Source organism: Pristis pectinata, chromosome 23, assembly GCF_009764475.1.
Source record: "Pristis pectinata isolate sPriPec2 chromosome 23, sPriPec2.1.pri, whole genome shotgun sequence".
NCBI lineage: Eukaryota > Metazoa > Chordata > Chondrichthyes > Rhinopristiformes > Pristidae > Pristis > Pristis pectinata.
This window is the reverse complement of record NC_067427.1, coordinates 17,167,298-17,190,015: the sequence shown is the minus strand read 5'-3', so window position 1 is coordinate 17,190,015 and position 22,718 is coordinate 17,167,298. Positions and strand designations below refer to the sequence as shown.

Sequence of the window (22,718 nt, the reverse complement as noted above, 5' to 3'; positions counted from 1 at the left end):
CATACGTGCAGAATGCCTTGGGGTTTTCCTTGATTCTACTCGCTAAGGACTTCTCATGCCCCCTTCTAGCTCTCCTAAGTACATTCTTAAGCTCCCTCCTGGCTACCTTGTAACTCTCCAGAGCCCTGTCTGATCTGTGCTTTCTAAACCTCAGGTAAGCTTCTTTCTTCCTGGACAAGATATTCCACATCTCTTGTCAACCATGGCTCCTTCACTCTACCATCCTTACCCTGCCTCAATGGGATAAACCTATCCAGAACTCCATGCAAGTACTCCCTAAACAACCTCCACATTTCTGCTGTGCACTTCCCCAAGTTAGTTAGGAATAAATACTTGAAAAAGTTGCAAAATACTAGTTGAGATATGACCAGTGGGGAAAAAAATAAATTTGAGTACTGACAATTTAGGAATCTTGGATTCATAACTTAACTTGAAAATAAGTTGAACTGGTTTTCTGACTATTCTGTAGAAAGGCATTTAGCAATCAGACATAGATAAACATAATGGAAGCAGGCAGTTTGGTGGAGTTTAAGAGGCTTTTAGATGAACATTAAGGGGATGGAAGGCTATGGATGTTAACAGGAAGAGGACTTTTAGTATAAATTAAACAACAGAAATGCAAATTTTTCTTCATTCCTTTCTTCTATTATATCTCAGTACTTCAACTTTTCTCGAAAAATAAACACCAAGGGACACCTGTACCAAGGTCAAAAGACAGCATCAGCTACTGGAAAGAAATATAATTCCCTCAATTAAAATGCAACAAAATATTTTGAATAGAATTCAACAAATACAAAGGAAGTTTCCAAAAAATTTGTACAAGATATACCCAGCTCTAAATGGGATGAATTTTGATGATCTTTTGGAGTCCATACAATTTACATACCTTTAGGTTCTTTTCTCCCTATAGTACATGTTAGAATTAATGCTTTTGCAATTATCTTCAGATTACTGGAAAAACACACAAGTTTATCCTCCTACCCTCGCCTTGCTTTTTTGTTTGAAAAACTGAAATCTCCAAGTTTAAGGAATCTAGCTCTTCATATGTATGAAGTTTAAAATCACTAATACAGGATTGTAATTGTTTTGACTTTTACCAGTGTTTTCATAATTTGGGAAATTTTAAAATCATAAAGCAGTTGAATGATGCCTGTGGGAGAATGCATCAGTGTCACAGATTAATATGGTTGCTCATATACAGCAGGCGCTCACATGGGTAATTTCACTCCACCCCTCAAGGTATAGTTGGTCAAAATTGGCTGGTTTATATATGAATAGGTGATCATGCCAGACGAGGTCATAGCCTTTGGGCACAGTGCTGGTATTCACACATTTCCTCCTCCTCCTCCACCAGCCCCCTTCTCTTCCCCCCCCCCACCCCCCCCCCCCCCAAACCCAAAACACACTTTGGCCAGTGTCTTAAGTGAATATGATTCAGATGGTCATTGGAAGGAACTGGTATCACACAATTCAATAGGTTTGTATTCCATTTCTGTTCCACCCACAAAGAATTCCTATTTGTTGACACTGAGGAATTTCAACTTCATCTAAGTGAGGTGTAACAGCAACGGCTTCATTTATTGAATCACTGCAAAACTAGTCACTAATCAGGAACCATTTCTCTTCATACATTCAGTCTGACCTGAGTACTTTCAACATTTTTGTTAACTATAATCTGCAGTATTTTGCTTTAAAATATACTGATTATGGCATAAAAATGAAGCGAGTTTAAGAAATGTACATATGGCTGTCAAGTTTTTCCATAAAGCTACATTTCCACTAATTGAGGTGTCAGTTGTGTCTCAATGACAGTACCCCAACTTCTCTGAACTAGGAGGCTGAGGGCTCAAGTATCACTTCAAAGATTCAAGCACAAAGTCAAGGCCAAAGCACTAGCCTAGTACTGAGGGAGTGCAATGTCATTTGAAGTATGGTCTTTTCAATGAGATGCTAAATGAAGCCCTGCTTTGCCTTCTCACATGGATGCAAAAGATCCCAAGGCACAATTTCAAAGAGGGCAAGTGGAATTATGCCTGGCATCCAAGCCAATATTTATCCCTCAATCCACATCACTTAAGATAGCTGTGAAACCTTGCTAAAAATACCATTCTCTGCTACATTTCCTTCATTAACACAACAATGCACTTCAACTTTGTTTTTATTATTTGATAACATATTGTTTAGCATCAATGCATTTCACCACCCAGAAAATACCATCAGGTTATTGCACTTATGACAGACAACAGGAACAAATATGTCAAATTTGCATCAGAGATAACTCAGTGGACAGCACAAGTGCCTCAGAATCAAAATTGTTGGGCCAAGTCACACCACAGAGCACAAAAATCTAGGCCAACTCTCCAGTGCAACAATGAAGGTGCCGTCCTTTGGATGAGATTTAAGGGATACTCTACCTCCCTTCTCAGGTGGAGGTATAAGCTCGACTTTTGGACAACCCATACAGATAAGTGAGCATCTGGGAGATCAGCAGAATCGATGGTGATGGATTTTGTCTGCTACTGTGGGACTACAGCACAGAAATAGGCCCGTGTGTGCAACTTGTCCATGCCGACCAAGCTTACACCATTTGCCTGTGTTTGGCCCATATCCCTCTCAGCCTTCTTATCCATGTACCTGTCTAAATGTCTTTTAAGCATTGTAACTGTACCCACCTCTACCACTTCATCTGGCAACTCGCTCCACATACCCACCACACTGTGTGCTCCTCAGATCCCTTTTAAATTTTTCCCCTTGCTCATTTAGTGTGCGAGGCCAGCTGGTGGCCACTCTTCCTGCACCTGCTCGCTCTCCCATTATAGCTGTTTCTGTGATCCTTTCCTACACACTGTTTTATTCATTTCTGACTTACGATTAATCACATTAGCAACAACTTACACAAAAAAGCTCATCTATTCAATGGCTAAATTATTTCAACCTATTACGCTTCCTCCCCACCTTCTCTGCTATTCTCTCCAATGCAGTCATATGTAATGATGTGACCAGAATTGCATTCAGTGCTTTGGCCTTGGCCCAATTAGCACTTAACGTAATTCTAACAAACTCTCTTTCTTTTGTTCTATAACTTGGCTAATAAAAGGAAAGTATCCCAGAAGCTTTCTAAACCACTCTGGTACCCTGAGGATCTATTCCTCCACATATTCCTTTCTCATTTGCCCCTCCCTAATCCATTACCTCAGAGTTCTATGGACACTCCTACCAGTGACTGAATCACTTTTTTGTTCAATTTAACCTACACGGCTTTACTTTATGATCCTCCACGTATATTTTTGTAAATATTGTCCTTATGGCTATAAATATTACTTTATCCTATTGTGCCACCCCCATCACCTCAAGTGATAATCCTATAATCAGGAATGCTTAACCACTGCTACCAGCCATGATTCAGTAATACTTATGGTATCACTTTTCCACATGCCAACCTACCTTCTGCTCATCAGCCTTATTCACTAAGCTCCTTGCATTAAAATATTCACTATCAATCTGCAGCAAAATCTTTTGCTGTCTTTTTATACAAGTTCCTCTGCCTTCTAAATCTATTAATTGTCTTCCAGCTTTGTTTTCTTTCCCTTCTGAACCTACTTTCAGATTCCCATTCCAAACAAGCACTAGAAAACTTCCCTATGATTCTTAGCGAGTTGCAAACCTTCAAATTGTTCCAACTTGCACAGGTTCAAGCTCACACAGAATTAGTTCTAATATCCAGGGCAATTGCAGTTCAGCAATCATTGAGAATAAGATCAGGAATAAACTGCCAATTTTGAAAAGGTTTACAAATACACACACACAATCTCCATGCAGAGAATTTTTCCACACTTCCAACTTCTTTATTTTGTTTTCTATTTCTTCAAGAAAATACTCAAATGGTGAATTCTGAATTATGATTTTAATCCCAGTGTCTGGCAGCCAGCAAGAATGACTCATCTACGTGGTCTGCTTGGGTCGGGGGCCTGATGTGACCTGGGTCTCACGAGATAGTCTTTGGACTTCAGCCAGGCCCCAATAGCTCCTCATACTTTCAAAGAGATGTAAAGTCAACCTCCTATGAGACTTGATGAGGGAAAGGGTCAGAGCCTTACACAAAGGAGTCCTATCCTCCGACACAAGTAATGGTCCTACTTGGTCTACAGCAAGGGAACATATAGGAAGTAGCAAGTTCGGATTCACAAACAGCTCCCCCTCACAATTTTCAAGGAAGCAAATGGCTGGTTCCAGGTAAGAATCCTAAAGAAACATATTATTAAAGAACTGTGACTCTGAGGTCAAACTGTGAATGATGGAAACAAAGTCCAATCTCAAGTTTCAATGAAAGACATTTAAATGAACCAAAGTAAAACATTCCAAACTGATAAATAAAAAGCAAGCAATTTCAGAGAAGCAACATCTGAATCTGATTGCTTGAAATTTACTATATTTTCTGCTCATTCTATGTCTTTCCCTTTTTGAATTCTATGCATCTTCTTAAATCACTGCCAATGGAAATATGCCGTAGGTCTTTGAGGAACTTCTTTATTCTAAAACTTTGGATATATGACTAGACACATTACAGCACAAATCAAATTTGTTTGAAACTCTACAATAAGATGACAACTTTATTACTTCCTGCACCTGACCACAAAACAAAGCCTCCTTGCAAGAGTTGTTCCATTGTATAAATCAGATTCTCTTCCTTTCTAGGCCCTTTGCCCATTTAATACATTCTGAAGTTAAATAATCTCCTATACTGGTTATGATTTAAATAAAATGAAGCTTGAGATCAGCAGTAAATTCATTGATGAGCATTGTCACATTGTTTGGCACAGTCATGACCTTCAGACAAAATAAAAACATAGATTGGTCCACATCATTTCGAAAGTGAATCAGTTTGACTTGAGCAGTACTGTCTCAACCAGAAGGTCAAGGCATTAAGTCTAACTTCAGAAAAGCAGCACTATAAAATTATGAGCATTATGTTCTCAAGAGATACTCTAGTTAAACAGATTGAATTATCAAGGGGCACAAATTCCTGTTAAGTTGCACGCCTCCCAATTTGCTGACATAAACACATCGTGGGTGCTGTGAATTAGGAATTTTGTATTGGTGAGGCATCTGCATCAAAACAGATAAATGAAGTTCAAAACTGGGCAAACTGATACATAGCAAATTAAGCTGACAATTTAAGGATGTTTTGGACATTACTGGTTCAGGCCGATTTTGGAGTAGAATTGAGGGAAAGTATACTGGTTGGTTTATTTAATTGAGGAACATGTTTGTCTCTGTCACAGTACGAAAGGGTATGGCAAAGTCCCCACTATACAAATGGAAGGCTGTGATTTTTCACCCCTCCCCCAGTGCTGAGGGAAATATTCTTCCTTCAAATACTGGGTAACCAGTTGCTCATTCAAATGCAGTGAGGGATTGAAAAACATTACTGCATTTGCCTCGGTACCCAACTGTTCCGAAACCAGAAAATAATTCACAGCAAACAAGTTGGTCTGAGTGACACAAGAAGACAATAATAATAAAGACAAGTTTCTCTTGCATCTATTAGACTTTCCAGGAGTATTCAATTTGACAGTTTTCAATATTTATTTACATCCTCAGAGGCCTCAATTTGAATCTCAGATTGGTCAAATAAAAGGCTCTGATTGCCTTAAATCCAAGGTAACATCAGAACCGCTGTTGTACATCAGAATCAAATTGAATTCAGGAAGGTCCAGCAGTATCAAGAAATAAAACTGAGACAAATGCCTGGAGGATATAAATACTTTCCTCTCATGTAATCTTCGTGGAGGTCAACAAATAGGATTTGTACAAAAAGAGTATGCACTGGCAGCATATCCTGCATCGGATCACCTTTTGATTAAAGTGCTGAAAGTATTGAAATGTTGCACAACTAGCAGCATTCAAAAAGATAGAACTTTTGCCCGGAGCAAAAGGGAAAACCTTAGCAATGAGTAACATTCCAATTTTCTCTGGGCAGACATTGCATTATGACTGCACTTCACGCAGGGGTGCTGTTCAGGATGTTAAACTGCTGCCTTAAATTTCAATGCTTATTAAAAAATTAGACCATTGTTACTTCAGAAAACATGTTCCAGTCACCGAATAGAACTTCAACAACAGATGTTCCCCCAGAGTTGGTTAGTTCCACAATTTGACCAGTAAAGAGCAATGACACTATAATAGCTTTCTGACTGTGCTTTAGAGCAATGAATTACTTTTGATCGCTTTATTTTAATTAGTAACATGAAAAGGTAGAACATATATTCCCTCCCACCTGCTCCACCTTTTCCAAAGTGCTGGCTAACCTTCTCTATTAACTCTGTTTCTCCAACTGACCCCTTTATCCTGTAATTCTCATAAACATCCAAAAAATAAAGATGCATTCTTGAACATAATGAATGACTGAACATTTATTGCCATTTGGGGAGAAAATTCCAACTAATCATAACCAGGTGAGGAAAGCTCTCCTCATCTCAGACCCAAACAAATTCTGAACCGCTAAACTTACGGAAGCAGACATGTGTCAGTTTCAATCTCATTGTAAAAACTAGAGATTTTGAAAGCTGTTTGGTTTGGGAAATTCAGACAGTGAATAATAAAAGACAGAATGCAATAAGATGTGATAAATTTGCTAAAATGGCATGTAATTGAAAGTGTGAGATGGTGACTTTTGCTATAAAAGGAAACAACAAACTGCATGGATTACAAGTTAAAATGGAATAAATAAGCAAAGGGTACTGCAGATAAACAAATCACTGCTGACAGATATTAATAAAGAGTAAAAAATTCAAAGCCATAGGTTCATAAATTCATGTCTGGAGTGATAAAATTGAAAATCAGAATTGATGTTATGTTTGTATTAAACCTTGCTTTAATGTCAATAGAAAGCACAGTGAATAACTCTGGTCTCTACATTTCCGAAAAAGGAGAAGGTGCAAACAGCTTCACAAAAATGATGCCATAACAGAGGATACAACTATCAGGAAACATTGAAAAGACTGGGGCTCTCTTTAAAAATAAGGCTGTAAGGTGAGCTAATAGGTTTTCCAGATTATGAATCATTTTTGCAGCAGAGCAGTAGGGATGATCTTGTGGAGTAGAGCAAAACTTGAGATCATAAATGCAAGATGTATCCTAATGAATCCAATAGAAAATTCAGGATAAATCACCCAGCATTTGGTTAAAATGTGAACCTGAAACTACCAGAGAAAGATGAAGGAAATTGCATCGATGTGTTTGTTTATCCAGTTTCCAATTAAATACAAAGTCAAAAGGAACTGAAAGATTTGTTATGTGGTTAACAAGGAGTGATGAAGTCTGGGAAGAGGCTCCTGTGGCACACAAACACTGATAGGTGACAGGCCTGGCAATATAGCCTGTTTAACATGTTGGAAATTATACATAATCCAATTTACACATTGTCAATGACTATGTTACATGAAAATTTGTTCTTCATAGAACTCTTCATTGTTAATATAAAAACAAATATTACGTTAACACATTGTTACAGTGCATTCCCAAAGGGAGATGTACCTTTCCATCAGATGCAGTGTTTATCCTGTAGTGGTATACCCTTCCTTCATAACGAAGCGATATGGATCTTTGTCCGGGGCTGCTTTCACTCTCCCGTACCAGAAAACTTCCATTGATGCCACTGCTGAGGAGATACTCTGCAGCATTGCGTGAGACTGGCCCATGGTACCAGGAGTGTTTCTCTAAACTGTTAACTGGTGTTATGTAGTTGCTTGGAACCCAGCCTTGACCATTTTTAGTCTGAGCCTCGCACCATTCTCCATTGTGGTTGTAGCCCAGAACACGAAGCTTTTCACCTATAAAGAGAGAATCCAGGTTTCTATCCATAATTCTGTGCATCACAAATACAAGGTAGTGAAACCATTTTCTAAAGAGAAAACAAATAAACTGCTATTCTGCATGATTAGATGTTAATGTACCTTCTACTTTTCCTGACAGATGCACTGCTAATATTTGTTATATTTCTGGACCTAGCTTTGGAAGTTTTTTACTTTACATAGATAGGTATTTGCACACACCCTCAGCCCCCTCCCAAAACTCCTAATCTACCCCAGATAGTGGAGTCACAAGCTACTGACTAATTTCACTCTGTTGTTAACCAACCAAATGACATAGGGAACAGGCTCACTTCTTAGTCACTGTCATACCATTTCCCAGATCTGGGCAACAAAGGCAAACGTAAAGACCATCCATAAAAATCAGTCCAGACCACGTTTGGACGTGGAACTCAAAGCACAGATAAAATGACCTCCTAAGAGGTTCACGCTAAAGGCGTTTGGCATATGTGATAATCTGTGTTTTTGCACAGATGTATACTCAAAGCCAGTTTTCATCAAGGTAAATGTGGTCAGTGCAATTGAAGCCTAATACTTAGAGTCAGGGTTGTAGCTATCTAGTCCAAGCTGCATTCTGTAAATTAGCTGCAAGGGAATTCATTATTTAGGAAATGTCAAAGTTATGAAGTTACTTGTAAACAACTATAACTAGTATTTGGGAAGATTCTGAAAGGAACAGCACTGATTAGAGAGCAAAACTGAAGTAGTGATGGCAACAGAACCAGGGCATAATGCTAGATGTAGAAAAAAGGTTTTAACTTCTGAATACCAACTCAATTTAAAAATCACAAGACAGATGCATCAAAAATGTATTGTCATGTTTAAAAGAATATTGCAACCAAGGTCCAAGGGCACAAAACAATACAAGTCCAGGTATATCTTCAGAATTCAAATCAAGACTAGTGCGTAAATCAAAGGCTAATTTATCTTCACCCACTCCCCCACACTGCTATTTGTTTGTTCTATGAAAATACCGAGGAAAAAGGGTTTTGCTAACTATTGGTATGGCATAGCTCAGCACGCACTGTTCATTCAGGTTGAACACAAGATCACTAACTCTGGATCTCAGTATATTCTACTATTGTATATTGCATTGCGTTTGATCTCTGAATCGATTGGCGATTTGCTGCTCACCTTTTGTTATGCTGAGAGTGTTATCACCACTGGCAACAAAATCATACAGTGCAACAAAAAGATTGGGGTCGTTTTCACTGGGGCAAGCAAGCAAGTTCTCTTTGGAATTCCACCGAGCAGCTTCATTCAGACCCTGTGACTCAAACTCTGGACGGTGCAGGGCTTCTGTAAAGAAAACAGAGTTAAAATTATAACATGTTGTATGTAGAATATAATCAACTACCTGGTTAAATCTGCAACTCCAGTTAGATGTTGTGCATTCAGTTTGATTACCAGACCTTGTAATATTAGACTCGCCTCATTCCACAAAATATATCCAACAGCTGGTAAAATAACTATGGCTTTCAAGTAGTCACTGATAATTAAATTATTAGTTAAGCTATTTGAAAATGATTTAAAAGATTAAAAAAAACGAAGGATTCAAAGGATTTGCATGGCATCTCATCACTGCCTTCTTGAGATTCCCCCCATAACATTCCATCTTTGATGCTGGATAAACTAACAGTCTGAAAACCTGTGCCCAAACTTTGATCTAAGGGATGTGTGCTGCCCTGGCATCTCAACCCATGAAGCCCAAGGAATGTACTTTGGTGCTTACAGTTATTTGGATTTACATGAAGCATTTACAAATAATGTTAGACTTGCATTTTAATGACTTCAGAATATCCTGCTTGATTGGGTCTCAGGATGTCCCAAAGCAGTCACCGTAATAGCCAATATTGCTTGGTAAGCATCTGTTAACAGCAATGAGATTTTAAAAAAATTCTTGTCATCCAGTAACATTGATCAAGGGGTATTTATTGGCCAGAATATTATGGACAACTCCTCTACTCTTCTGCAAAACAGTGCAGTGAGGTCTTGTACTGAGAGCTGACAGAGCCTCCCTTTTAATGCCTGATCTGACATAAAATATCTCCAACGGTGCAGCACTCCCTCAGTACTGGGCTTGACAGTAAGCCTAAAATCTGAATAAAGTCTCAGCCTCAGGAGTGCAACTCACTGAACCACAATCAGCAATAACAACATGACTTCGATATTTCTATTGAAGGTTATTGCAGGCAGACTGCTAGAAGACAGCAGCTCTCATTGTTCAATTATCTTATTTGCCTCTCCATACGTAAAAGATATATAAAAAAAATTGTCTTATAATTGTCATATTTCATACCATCAAAACAACACAAGAAAAACCATTCATTTTATTAGTGTCCAGTCTGCCTACCACTCTCTCAATACTTAACCACTAATGAATCTTGACAAATAAAGCAAATACAACTTAATTCCATAAAGCAGTGGTTCTCAACCTGTGGCACACGGTCCAATCAGCACACTGTAACAGCTTGAGATTAACAAAGATGAGCAGAACTTTATTCACTCACTGTTCACATTCCTCTTAAGTATGGAATTCTTAAGAACTCACACTAGGACACACAATTCAAGATGGAGATTTTTAAACATGTGTATCAAAGAATGAAGTTAGTGTGAAAAAGAAGAAATGAGATAAACAATCAACCAACAATCCTGTTAAATGGTAGAGCTATCACAAGGGACCTTATGGCCTTGGCAGATTTTCACTTAAATTATATGATTTCATATCCTTCTGACTTGCTGAAATATATTTGCAATATATATATATATATAGACTCTGGGATGTGTCTTGCAACTTTCCATTACTGTGGAGAAGCACATCTTTGTTTCATATACTGCTTTGTATAGGAATTTGCACAATCTGGCTTTCAAAGTTTGCTTCCCATCTGGATCACTACGGAAGAGCATCAAAATTGGAAAATGATTGACAAAATTTAACTGTGCTTCTCTGTCCCAGCAATTAATGTATCCCTTTGACTAATGATTACAAGAGTTAAGCTGAACAAAAGCAAAAATGACCTTCCCCTGTGCACCTCCCTCCCCCGGCTCATTTTTCATATCAGTTAATATTGCAGAACATTTCATTGTTTTGCAATGTATACATTCAAATGCTGTGATTTGTTACCTCTAAGCTAAACCATTCTGGCACTCTTCAAGCTATCCTTCCTTCATCCACCATTCATATAGCACGATTCATCCAAAACTCCACTTCTGTAGCATCCCATTCTCTCGTCACCCCATTCTTGCTAACTTAATTTTGGCACTCAGTTGATCAGCAACTCAGTCTTAAAATTTTAACCCTCATTTCAAAGTTGAGTTTACTATCATATGCACAAGTACATGCATGCACAGGTGCAATGAAAAACTTACAGCAGCACAGGGACATAGTATCATACAAGCAGCATTCACAAGGAAAGCAAATTAAACAAATTATACACAAATTTTTACAAGAAAGAACACAATTAGAAAAAAAAAATCCATTTTAGTGTTGTTAAGCCCTAGTGATTAGGCTTGTGCCAGTTGGATCAAGAGCTGAATAGCTGAACCTTCTCCAAGGGTCTCCTCCAGCTGCCAAACCCCTCCCACCCCACCCACCCCAAACTCTGCACTCTTCAAATTCTAGCTTTGGTTAGAATTTTAATTGCTCCATATTGACAGCTGTGCCTTTAGCTATTTCAGGCCCAAGCTCTGGAATTCCTTTACTAAACTTCTCTCTCTGTCCATCATTGTTATTCCTTAAAAGCTCTCCCTTTGACCAGCCTTCTGGTCTCCCGTCCTAATATCTCCTACATGATTTGCTGTCAAATTTTGTTTGATGATACTCCATGTGATACCTCATTAAAGTTACTATAAAACAGCAAGCTGTTGTTGCTCAAAGATCATTATGAATCACCATCACCAATCCCACCAGTTTAAAAGGAAGATGGAATATTTAATCTGGTCAAAAGTGATTATACAAAGGCCCATTGATGCTATTCAGCAAAGGGCTTATATTGCCTCTGAGCAGCGACTCACTGGAAAAAATGAACATCTAATACAGAATAATTTACTGCACTATGATAACATTGCTGTCACTTGGCAACAGTGTATGAAATTATGTTAGGGCAGAATAAGCCTTTTTCCTTACAAAAAGATTTTTTACTTTGATGTAATGATGTTGTATAAATATTATAAAGAGCCATGCCATAGATCTGACATCTGTTCCAACAAGTACAATCATCTAATGTTTTGCTGCTGGCTAGGCAAGACACCTTCAATGTGGTAATAGTTCTGCCTGATGAATGGAATGTGGAATTTGAAGAGCTTTGTTCTAAAATGCCATCATGACTTTTGCAAGGTACTCAACGCATTTAACATTGAATCTTAAGCAACTGTTTCAAAGCAAAATTTTGCTACGGATTTTGGTTTCCTTTGCCCTGGCTTGAATATGAAGCTCAATTTTTGCTCTCACAAGAATGAACCCCAAAGGATAAATTTTGTTTTGAATTCCACATCACCAGCTGAACTATAATTATTGCCTTGCACATCAGATTATGCATTTTCATCAAGATCCAAGCTTTGAAATACACTGCTCAGGAAGCAATGATTATCTTATTCAAAGACGACCATTCTGCTTCCCTTATTCTTTCAAAATAACTTGACAGAATTTTAATTCCAATAATTACAAGCAATTTCTCAGAGTAATTGGTTTCAAAATTAGTTTAATTAATCTTTGTTCCACAGCTGCTAGAAATCCAGTTAATAGTGAAATAAGAGGAATTAAATTCAAGACAATTGCCTGGCATTGATCATCCATGAGAACCTGTGTCAAATTTTGCCACAGAGCTTTCCGATTGATGGGAGAGCACAGATCTCCAGCTGCTTCAGGTATTTCCCCATCTCTACCTACATAGTGGAAAAGGTTTCACTGCTATTAGAAAAAGTGAAATGTTTGAGCCAAGTTGCAATTCATGAATAACTAGTATTACATACCAATTTCAGCACATAAACCAGCCAGAAGGCCCAAATGGCTTAGACCAGAAATTATGCTGCACATACCTCCTCCTAATGTACTTAATTCACCCAAACAGCATAATTTTTTCATTTGTTTTTGCCTCATCTTTAATCCAGTTTCTTCTTAAATTCTCCCATGTCATTTGCCTTAATTGCACTGCAAAAACAATTAAGGTTTCTCTTGAATTCCTGATTTATTGGCAAGTATATTATATTTGTATTACTCAATTTCAGTCCACCCATCTTTTTTTTTTGCATCTATTCAGCCTGTACTTCCTTCATTTTAGTTGTAACCATACTCCCAAAACACTTGGGGCATAGTATTCATATTTCCTTATGATATAGGAAGCCATTCTACCCATTAACGTTCATGCCAGCTCTCAAAGAAATCCCATGAATCCTAATTCCTCAATTATTTCCCTGTAGCCTATTCTCTCACACATGGTCATCAGCTCCGCCCTGATTCTCCCACCACCCACCTGCATGGTCACAGAAAGAATATGTAAATTCCACATGGCTGCACCAGAAGTCAGTCAAACCCAGGTTGCTAGAGGTATGAGACAGTTGCATTATCTGCAGTATAGATGACTCACAAATTACAGCTGTTCAGGTTACAAAAATTTGCCCTGACAGAATTCACAAACTACTACATAAATTTGAGATACAGAATAAAATTCACTCATGGAATTTGTGTGCAAAAATCGTGTGTTGATTTATTTTTTTCACCTTGCGTTTCTTCACACATGCAGATGACACAGGTTCACATTACAGAACTTTCTGGGAACACAATCTTCCATCCTGTAACGCAGGGGTCACCTGTACCATGACACTGGGGTCATACTGGGAAGTCAGAAATCCCCCTTCCACCCAAACATAAAAGGCAGGACTCCAGAACTAACCAAGAACTTTAAGATATGCAAGAAACAACCATACAAGTAATTTTGTGGCAGATACTAAAACCATACACTGGCACCTTAGGTTATCACAAACCACAACTGAGGGAAACCAACACTGGTTTCTCAGAATTTGATCTTATAAACAGATAGAACAGTGGAAAGCCACAGACTTGTGGCATGTTTATACCACAAACTTTTAGGTTGGACTAAAAGTATTTTTCATTTTTATACCTGAGGTCTGACCAAGTCATCTTCAGTGTTTCATCAATGCACAAGGTTTTTGCTTTAATATTGTGAAATTAAGCTACATGCATCACTTAAGTCCTTTGGATATAACATTGAAATCAGAAGAATACAGCCAATATTGGAGCTACTGATTACACTGCAATGCTTTGGGACTGAACCTTGCACAAATCACTTTCCAGGGATCATAGCGTCACAAGGCCATTAGAAGCTCATAAAGGCTGGATCCTAGCAAGTCTGTGGGTTGATCTGACCAACAATTTGCCAACACAATCAAGAAAGTTCATTTAACTGAATTCAACTTCAGTTTAGTTTATAATGGAATAGCCTTTATACAGTGGAGACACGAAACAGCAGATGCTGGAATCAGGAGCAAAAAATAAACTGCTGGAACTCAGAAAGAAAAGCAGCATCTGTGGAGGCCCAGCATCAGGACTGAGAGATAGAAGTTTGAAGGAGGGGTGAGATAGAGGCTGGTAGGTGTTAAATGGATTTTTTTTTGGTGGGAGGGGGGTGGGGGAGAGAAAGGGTGCCAGAATGACAGGCTGATAGAGCCAATTGTGCAAGGGAGAGGAGAGAATCCTGTGAGGCTGGTAGGTGATAGGTGGAAACACAAGGAAAAAAAATCAGACAGATGGAGCTGAGTGGAGTAGGGGAGGGGAGAGGAAAAAGTAGAGACACGCTGGTAGATGATAGGTGGAACCAGACAAGGGAGGGATGATGGAATCAGGTAAGGGAAGGGGGATAGGAAAGATGAACCAAGGGAGAAGAAACCCACTTAGGTAGATATGTGGGTGATAAGGGATAGAAAAAGTGAACAAAGGAAGAGAAACTTTTAGGAGTGGCAAAGGAACAGAGAAAAAGGAAAATTTAATATTCATACTCTGGACTGTAGGCTACCCAAGCAGAATACAAGATGTTGTTCTTCTATTTTGAATTTAGCCTCACCGTGGCAGTGGAGAAGGCAGAGGACAGACAGATCTATGTGGAAATCACAAAGGCAAGTCAAAGTGACATACAACCACAAGTTCAAGATGGCTGTTGCAGACAGAGTGCAGGTGCTCTGCAAAATGTTGGCCTATTCCACACTTGGTCTCACCAACGTAGAGGCCACATCCCAAGCAATAAACGTGACAGACCAGGTTGAAGGAGGTGCATGTGAATTTCTGCCTTACCTGGAGTGGCTGTTTACTTCCCTGGATGGTGGTGAGGGAGGAGTGCAGAGACAAGTGTTGTACCTCCTACTGGGGGGGGGGGGGGGGGGGGGGGGGGGGGAGAAATGGTGGGAAGCGATGAGGGAACCAGGGAATCACGGGGTGGTCCCTGCGGAAATCAGGAAGTGGGGGGGCGGGAAGGTGGCAGAAGCACAGAGACATGGCTGGTGGAGGAGTCTTGTTGGAGCTGGCAGAAGTGGTGAAAAATATGTTGGATGTGTGGACACAGAAGCTAGTGGTAAGGTCTCTTGCTGCAGGGGCCACTCTATCCGTAACTCCCTGACTGCTCATCCTTTCCCACCACATCTCCCTGTCCTCTGGTACTTTCCTCTGCAAACAAAGGAGGTGCAACACTTACCCTACACTTCCTCTTTCACTACCATCCAGGGACCTAGAAAGCCCTTTCCAGAGGAAGCAGAGATGAGCGTGCACCTCCTCCAACCTGCCCATCATCCCCCTCACCTATCCCCTTCCAAACTCTCTCACCCCTCCCTTTTACTTCCATATACTGCCAATCCTTCCTCGACACTCTCAGGCCCAATGCAGGTCTCAACCTGAAATGTTGACCACCCCTTTGCTTCCACAGATGCTGCTTGACCCAGAGTTCTTCCAGTTTAATTTTTTGCTCCAGTCTCTGTAAAGTCTTGTTTTGATGTTGAAATGCATTCTGGAATGGAGTTAGATTTTGCTCCAGTATTTTGCACTTGAACATTTAAATTAAAACACAAGGAATACAATATAATTTAGCACCAAAGGAAAACAACAGCATGTACAAGATTAATATACAAGGAGGAAAATAACTTCTTTACAGCTCCAAAACATACAAAAAGTACTTTCATGAGCTGTTATGAAAAACAAGGGACAGGCATCTGCAACATTCTTCCCCGCAATTACAAATTAATTTTGGGCCAAATGTAATGTTAAAACTGAAGCTGACGTACTTTTGCATCCAAAGGTTTTGAGGGATATCTGATACAGGGATATGGAGATAGTTCAAAAGGTCAACAAGAAGTGGTTTGAGGAACTAAATGGCCCACAGCTGTTCAGGTGTTCTTATTACTATTCACAGCTGCTAGACTCCTACTCATTCAAAGAGAGTAACCAAAATTTATCACTCTCAAGCATACAGTTCACCCCCTTTTAATTTTAGGGGGAGTCAGCCTTTGAGCTTGGGTTTGGAGTGTGGAAAATACTCTGTTGTACTGATGGAGGCTTCCAGAGGCCAGAGCCACCTTCTTGCTTCACGTGAAGTAGCTCCTCGCATCAAACAACATTTCTTTGTGGGTGAGTGCGGAGGTTGGTTCCCCAGTCTATGGAAATTGAGGGATACCAAGTTGCTGCCTGTTGGTTGCAGTCGTTCAATACAACAATCCCTCACATTCAATTTACAAAAGAGGAATTCAAATTCTCCCTTTTTGAAGATCAAAGATAGACAGTTTTTTTAAAAAAAATGCTGAAAATGGACTACTACTTCCCTAGCATGCTTCTATACCCTGAACTTGCTCCCCTTAAAAAAATTTAAGTTGGAAAATCTTACTTCAGTCTAAAGCTTAAGTATTGATCTTTCCCCATATTATTCTGCAAGGGAAGTCCTCCCCTGGTTACAGCAGGGTTCTGTCCCTGTGAACTGTTCGCAATCCAGACAGTTTGCAAATTGGAAATGCAGCTGCAAACCAAGTTGCCAGGCGGCGAAAGATGCCTGCAGCAGCCAGCAAATCCATCCCATGGTCTCCCAAACGCTCGTTTGTATATACAGGCTGTAGCAGGTCAGGCATCATTAACCTGGGGAGGGCCTGTAATTACTGTTTGGTTACTGAGGATTATTGTTATGGCCATCACCTACCCAAATTTTCTCATAAATACTTATCTCATCAAAACCCAAATGCTAAAATTTTAATGAGAGAGTCGGTAGTAAAAGGCTCTTTTGGGCACATGGAAATGTGAAAAGCATTAAAAGAAAAAAGCCTCCTTACAGTGGAAAACTTAGGCATTCATTCACAGATTTTAGTTTGTATCAAGGCTAAAAGGAATAATTTGAATAGTCAAAAGTGTGCTGGTATGTTTTTCTCTGCCAAGTACCTATCTACATCACCTGAACCTGCCTTTTTGAGCAATTGTTTCCTTTTCAACCCGAAAAAGTTTTGTGTTTGAGAATTCCACACTTGGGCACAAGTTTCCTCCTTTATATTTAAAATAGTCTCACATTTTTGCTCCTGCATTTATGTCTTACTAATCAGTGGAAATAATTCATATAAAGATGCACTTTCACAACCTTTACAATACCAAAGCCTTTACAATCATGAAGTATTCTTTAAGTGCAGTCACTAGTAATCCAGAAAAGGTGGCAACAAATTTTCATACAATAAGCTCCTACTAATAGCAAGATGATAGTGACGTTAACTTCAGTTAAAATATTGGACAGGACACCATGGAAGATTTTCCTTGTTTTCTTCAAAATATCATGGGATCTCAGCTGATGTTTTATGAGACCTTAATTTAAAAAAAGTTTCAGAGAACTATATATTCCATAATTTTACCCATTGTTCCTTGAAAACTTCAAAATTGTCTTGCTGGAGAAACCTATTATGTCCTTACCCAGTCAGCTTTTTCCCTGCCTTGTTAAACAGTCAATTTGTAATAACTGAAGCTAAAACCATCTAATAATCATTGCTATCCCTTCCCACAGTCAAGTTATAGGGTCAAATTTAGCCCATGGAGTCCATGTCAGCTCGCTGAAGAGTACTCCAGTTAGTCCCATTCCCCTGCTCTTTTCCCACTGCCAACTTACCTTTCTTCCACATATCTAACTTCCATGCAGATTTGGTCCTGTAACTCCTTACCAATATTCAGAGGCTTATGGAATGTGACCATATTCTTTGCTTCTCACTCTTTGTCCTCTTGTGCCTCAGTCAGATCAGAAGTATTATGATTTTGCACAGTAAAAGGAGATCTGAATTCAGTCTCTCAGTTTCAGCATCATCCAAACTAAAGCAAGACTACTCACATCAAGAATGAAACCAACACAATTTGCATATTGGAAAGCAAAGTGGCTTTTCTGAAGTTGGAAGCCTCTGAATGCACCACACTCAAAACCTCTGTTGGAAATACTTTCCACACTGTTTAAATCACTTCTGCTTGGGAAGTGTTTTCCACTTCAGCTTGTTACTTTTTCCAAAACATCCATCTACTGGGATTTTCTGCCATACATGGACAAAAGTTACTATTAACATTTTTCTTTCAAGTTGCAAACAACTACCGGGCATATGAAGTATCCCAAACATTTACTTTGGAATATGTCACGCTTAACATCAATGTTTCTGGGATCAGATCTCAAAATTGCGCTTCTGCATTGTAGGAATCATCCTGCCTAGGATTCAGGATGTATGTAAATAATTAACTACTATGACATTTCCCAAAATATAGTTCACTGGATAGGATATCAGATTCCAATTCACATATCAAGTATCAATTGTGTTCACGCTCCTTTAGCTCAGTGTCAAAATAATATAGATTGAAGCCCCGTCATTGAACTTTTGGTACACAATTTAGATTGTACAGTACTGAAGAAATACTGTATTGTTTGAAGTATTGTCTCTCAAATGATTTGTTAAACTTATCTGTACAGTAAGGAATACAAAAGATTCCAAGAACCTATCCAAGCAGCAGGGCCATTCTCCCTGTTTTTTGTGATGATTTGTATACAGTTAAGTAAATAGATAAGAGATATGTTTATTGGTCACATGTACATCGAAACGCAGTGAAATGCATCTTTTGCGTAGAGTGTTCTGAGGCAGCCCGCGAGCGTCGCCACACTTCCTGCGCCAACATAGCATGCCCACAACTTCCTAACCCGGACGTCTTTAGAATGTGGGAGGAAACCCACACAGACACGAGGAGAACATACAAACTCCTTACAGACAACGGCGGGAGCTGGTGCTGCATGTGGTCACAGGATGTCATGATATTATCTTGGGTACATACATTAAATTACACATTTCTATAACATAGAAACATATATATTTTGTGTGTGTGTGTGTGTACATACACACCATGCGTAGGGAGTGCAAGAAAGCAGAACTTCCCAGAACTCCAACAACAGTCAACTCAGGACACATGATAACATGCAAAGAACATATGGTGTGTGTGCACAAACCAGCTGCGAGCTTTTAGGATGAGTTCTCTTACCAAGGGAGTTTTTACACCTTGGCTCAGTAGGCTGAATCTCCCGAAGACTATTCTGCAAAGACAGACGTAAAGAATTCCCAGCAGCTGCTTTTTACCGTGGAGCAGCAGCATTTGTTCTCAAAATGGCAGCTCAAAGGGGCTTATAGCAAAGTGTGTGTGCAATACCACCCAAGCCACCATTACAACCATGGAAATGGTTGATGTGACTATTCCAGTGGGCTCATATTAATTTTTGTCAAAAGACTGCCAATTATTTCCTTGTATACAAAATATTTACAGAGCAAGTACTCACTTTCTACATCAGTAATAAATTGGTTTATTATTGTCATATGTATCGTGGTACAGTGAGAAACTTTGTTTTGCATGCCATCCATATAGATTTCATTACAACAATGCATTGAGGTAGTACAAAGGAAAACAATAACAGAATGCAGAATAGTGTTATAAATATCAATGAAGGGGCCAAATGAAACACATCCAAACTTGTTTAAGAATAGTAACACGAGAAGTGATAAAGATAAAGCTATTTCAATGGACAAGTTAAGTGAGTAGACAACAAAGTGGCAGGAGGAGTACAATGTGAAAAAAATGGAAGATCCACTTACACAGAAACATAGAAAAACTACAGCACAATTCAGGCCCTTCGGCCCACAAAGCTGTGCCGAACATGTCCCTACCCTAGAAATTACTAGGCTTACCCACAGCCCTCTATTTTACTCAGCTCCATGTACCTATCTAACAGTCTCTTGAAAGACCCTATCGTATCCGCCTCCACCACCGTTTCCGGCAGCCCATTCCACGCACTCACCACTCTGAGTAAAAAGCTTACCCCTGACACCTCCTCTATATCTACTCCCCAGCACCTTAAACCCTTGTCCTCTTGTGGCCACCAATTCAGCCCTGGGGAAAAGCCTCTGACTATCTACCTTATCAATACCTCTCATCATCTTGTACACCTCTATCAGGTCCCCCCTCATCCTCCATCTCTCCAAGGAGAAAAGGCCACATTTCCTCAACCTGCTTTCATAAGGCATGCTCCGCATTCCAGGCAGCATCCTTGTAAATCTCCTCTGCACCCTCTCTATGGCTTCCACATCTTTCCTGTAGTGAGGCGACCAGAACTGAGCACAATATTCCAAGTGGGGTCTGACCAGGGACCTATATAGCTGCAACAATACCTCTCGGCTCCTAAATTCAATTCCCCGATTGATGAAGAACAATACACCATATGCCTTCTTAACCACAGAGTCAACCTGCGCAGCCACTTTGAGAGTCCTATGGACTCGGACCCCAAGATCCCTCTGATCCTCCACACTGCCAAGAGTGCTACTATTAATACTATATTCCGCCAACATATTTGACCTACCAAAATGAACCAATTCACACTTATCTGGGTTGAACTGCATCTGCCACTTCTCAGCCCAACTCTGCATCCTAGCTATGTCCCTCTGTAACGTCTGACAGCCCTCCAAACTATCCACAACACCCCCAACCTTCGTGTCATCCGCAAACTTACTAACCCACCCCTCCACTTCCTCATCCAGGTCCTTTATAAAAATCACAAATAGCAAGGGTCCCAGTACAGATCCCCGAGGTACACCACTGGTCACCAACCTCCACTCAGAATACTACCCTTCAACAACCACTCTTTGCCTTCTGTGGGCCAGCCAGTTCTGGATCCACACAGCAATGTCCCCTTGGATCCCATGTCTCCTCACCTTCTCCATAAGCCTCGCATGGGGTACCTTATCAAACGCCTTGCTGAAATCCATATACACTACATCTACTGCTCTCCCTTCATCGATGTGCTTAGTCACATCCTCAAAAAATTCAGTCAGGCTCGTAAGACAGGACCTGCCCTTGACAAAGCCATGCTGACTATTCTTAATCATATTATACCTCTCCAAATGTTCATAAATCCTGCCTCTCAGGATCTTTATCAGCTTACCAACCACTGAGGTAAGACTCACTGGCCTATAATTTCCTGGGCTATCCAGGAAATTATAGGTCTTCTGTAGAAAGTTTTTTTTAAATAAATGGTGATGTTCCAAAGTCATCTGAGAGTCTCTGGCCATTTTACTGATAGCCATCATGCAGGTGCAAATGGCAATTAAGAAAGCAAATGATACTTTGCCCTTTTTGTCAGGGGATTTGACTCAAGTAAATTTGTCTTACTTCAGTTGTAAAGGGCCTTGGTGAGGCTACATCTGGAGTACTGTGTCTAAGGTAATTTCAGCTGCCAATTTACCTACCAGCAAGTCCTTCAGATCTGGGAAGAAATTGGAGAACATGAACAAAACCAATGCAATCAAGGAATGTACAAATTCAGCACAGATAACACCAGATATCAGGATTGGACATGGGTCCCTGGGTGGCAGTGTTGCAGCTGGTAAGTGCCATGATGGTAGGTTAATTGGTTACTGAGAGTTACTCCTTAGTGTAAGTTAATGTTAAATAATCAAAAGGCAGTTGATGGGCATGTGTAAAAGAAAATACATTGTCAGGGTACAGGGAAATAAGGAGGGGGTGAAATGAGACCAATGTGATTGCACAGTGGCAGCTGACATGAGCACATTGGGCTGAATGGCCCCCCATCTGTGTCATTACAAGTACAAGGGACAACATAATGTACCCAACCAAGTCACATGAAACAGCATACAATGATGAAAAATATCATTCCTTTGGGGACACAAGAGGAATTCATGTCAAGCAAACAGAAAAGGAAGGTCATTGGACTAAAGTATTAATTCTGTTTCTCTCAGCAGAGTTGCTATCTGTTCTAATGCATTCTTCCAGCATTTTTTGCTTTCACAACAGTACTGGGCAGTGTTTAGAAATTTGGGACAAAAATCAGTCCTTTCAAGCACAAACCCCAGAATACTGACTGGATGGTACAGTCAATAAACTACCTTCCTGGAACTATGGAGGAATGAGGTACTGTTGGGAAGTCAAATTCGTCTTTCACTTCACATTCAATTAGAACTACATCCAACCTGCAAATACAATCTTAAAAGTATTCCACCTCAACAGTTATATTTAAAGGAAGTCCTCTCCCCAGTTAAAATTATAATTTTGGGAATCTATCATCCAAGTTTTAAAGCTAGAAAAATTGGATCTGAAAAACAAAAAGTTTTCTCTTTTTTTTTAAATTGTTTGCAATATTTTTAAATGCCTCAGCTAATAATCAAGAATTTGGCATAGTTTTACTCTTCCTCATTACAATTTTCATCTTACCCAGCTCTATAGAAGCTCTATACTTTGCAGTTCCACACATAAGGGCTCAAAGCTAGCCGCTGTTATCTTTGCCACCAAATTTT

The 22,718-nt window shown here is 39.6% G+C and overlaps 1 protein-coding gene across 3 annotated transcripts in view; it reads right to left on the bottom strand.

The window, feature by feature from the left end:
* abl1 (c-abl oncogene 1, non-receptor tyrosine kinase) overlaps positions 1 to 22,718 on the bottom strand; it is a 130,758-nt gene that overhangs the window by 37,981 nt on the left and 70,059 nt on the right. For all 3 annotated transcript variants that reach the window (XM_052036797.1, XM_052036798.1, XM_052036799.1), the window contains exons 2-3: positions 9,006 to 9,170; positions 7,537 to 7,832 (exon numbers count right to left, since the gene is read on the bottom strand). In XM_052036797.1, the coding sequence (XP_051892757.1) occupies positions 7,537 to 7,832; positions 9,006 to 9,170 (461 nt within the window). The remainder of the gene's footprint in view (positions 1 to 7,536; positions 7,833 to 9,005; positions 9,171 to 22,718) is intronic.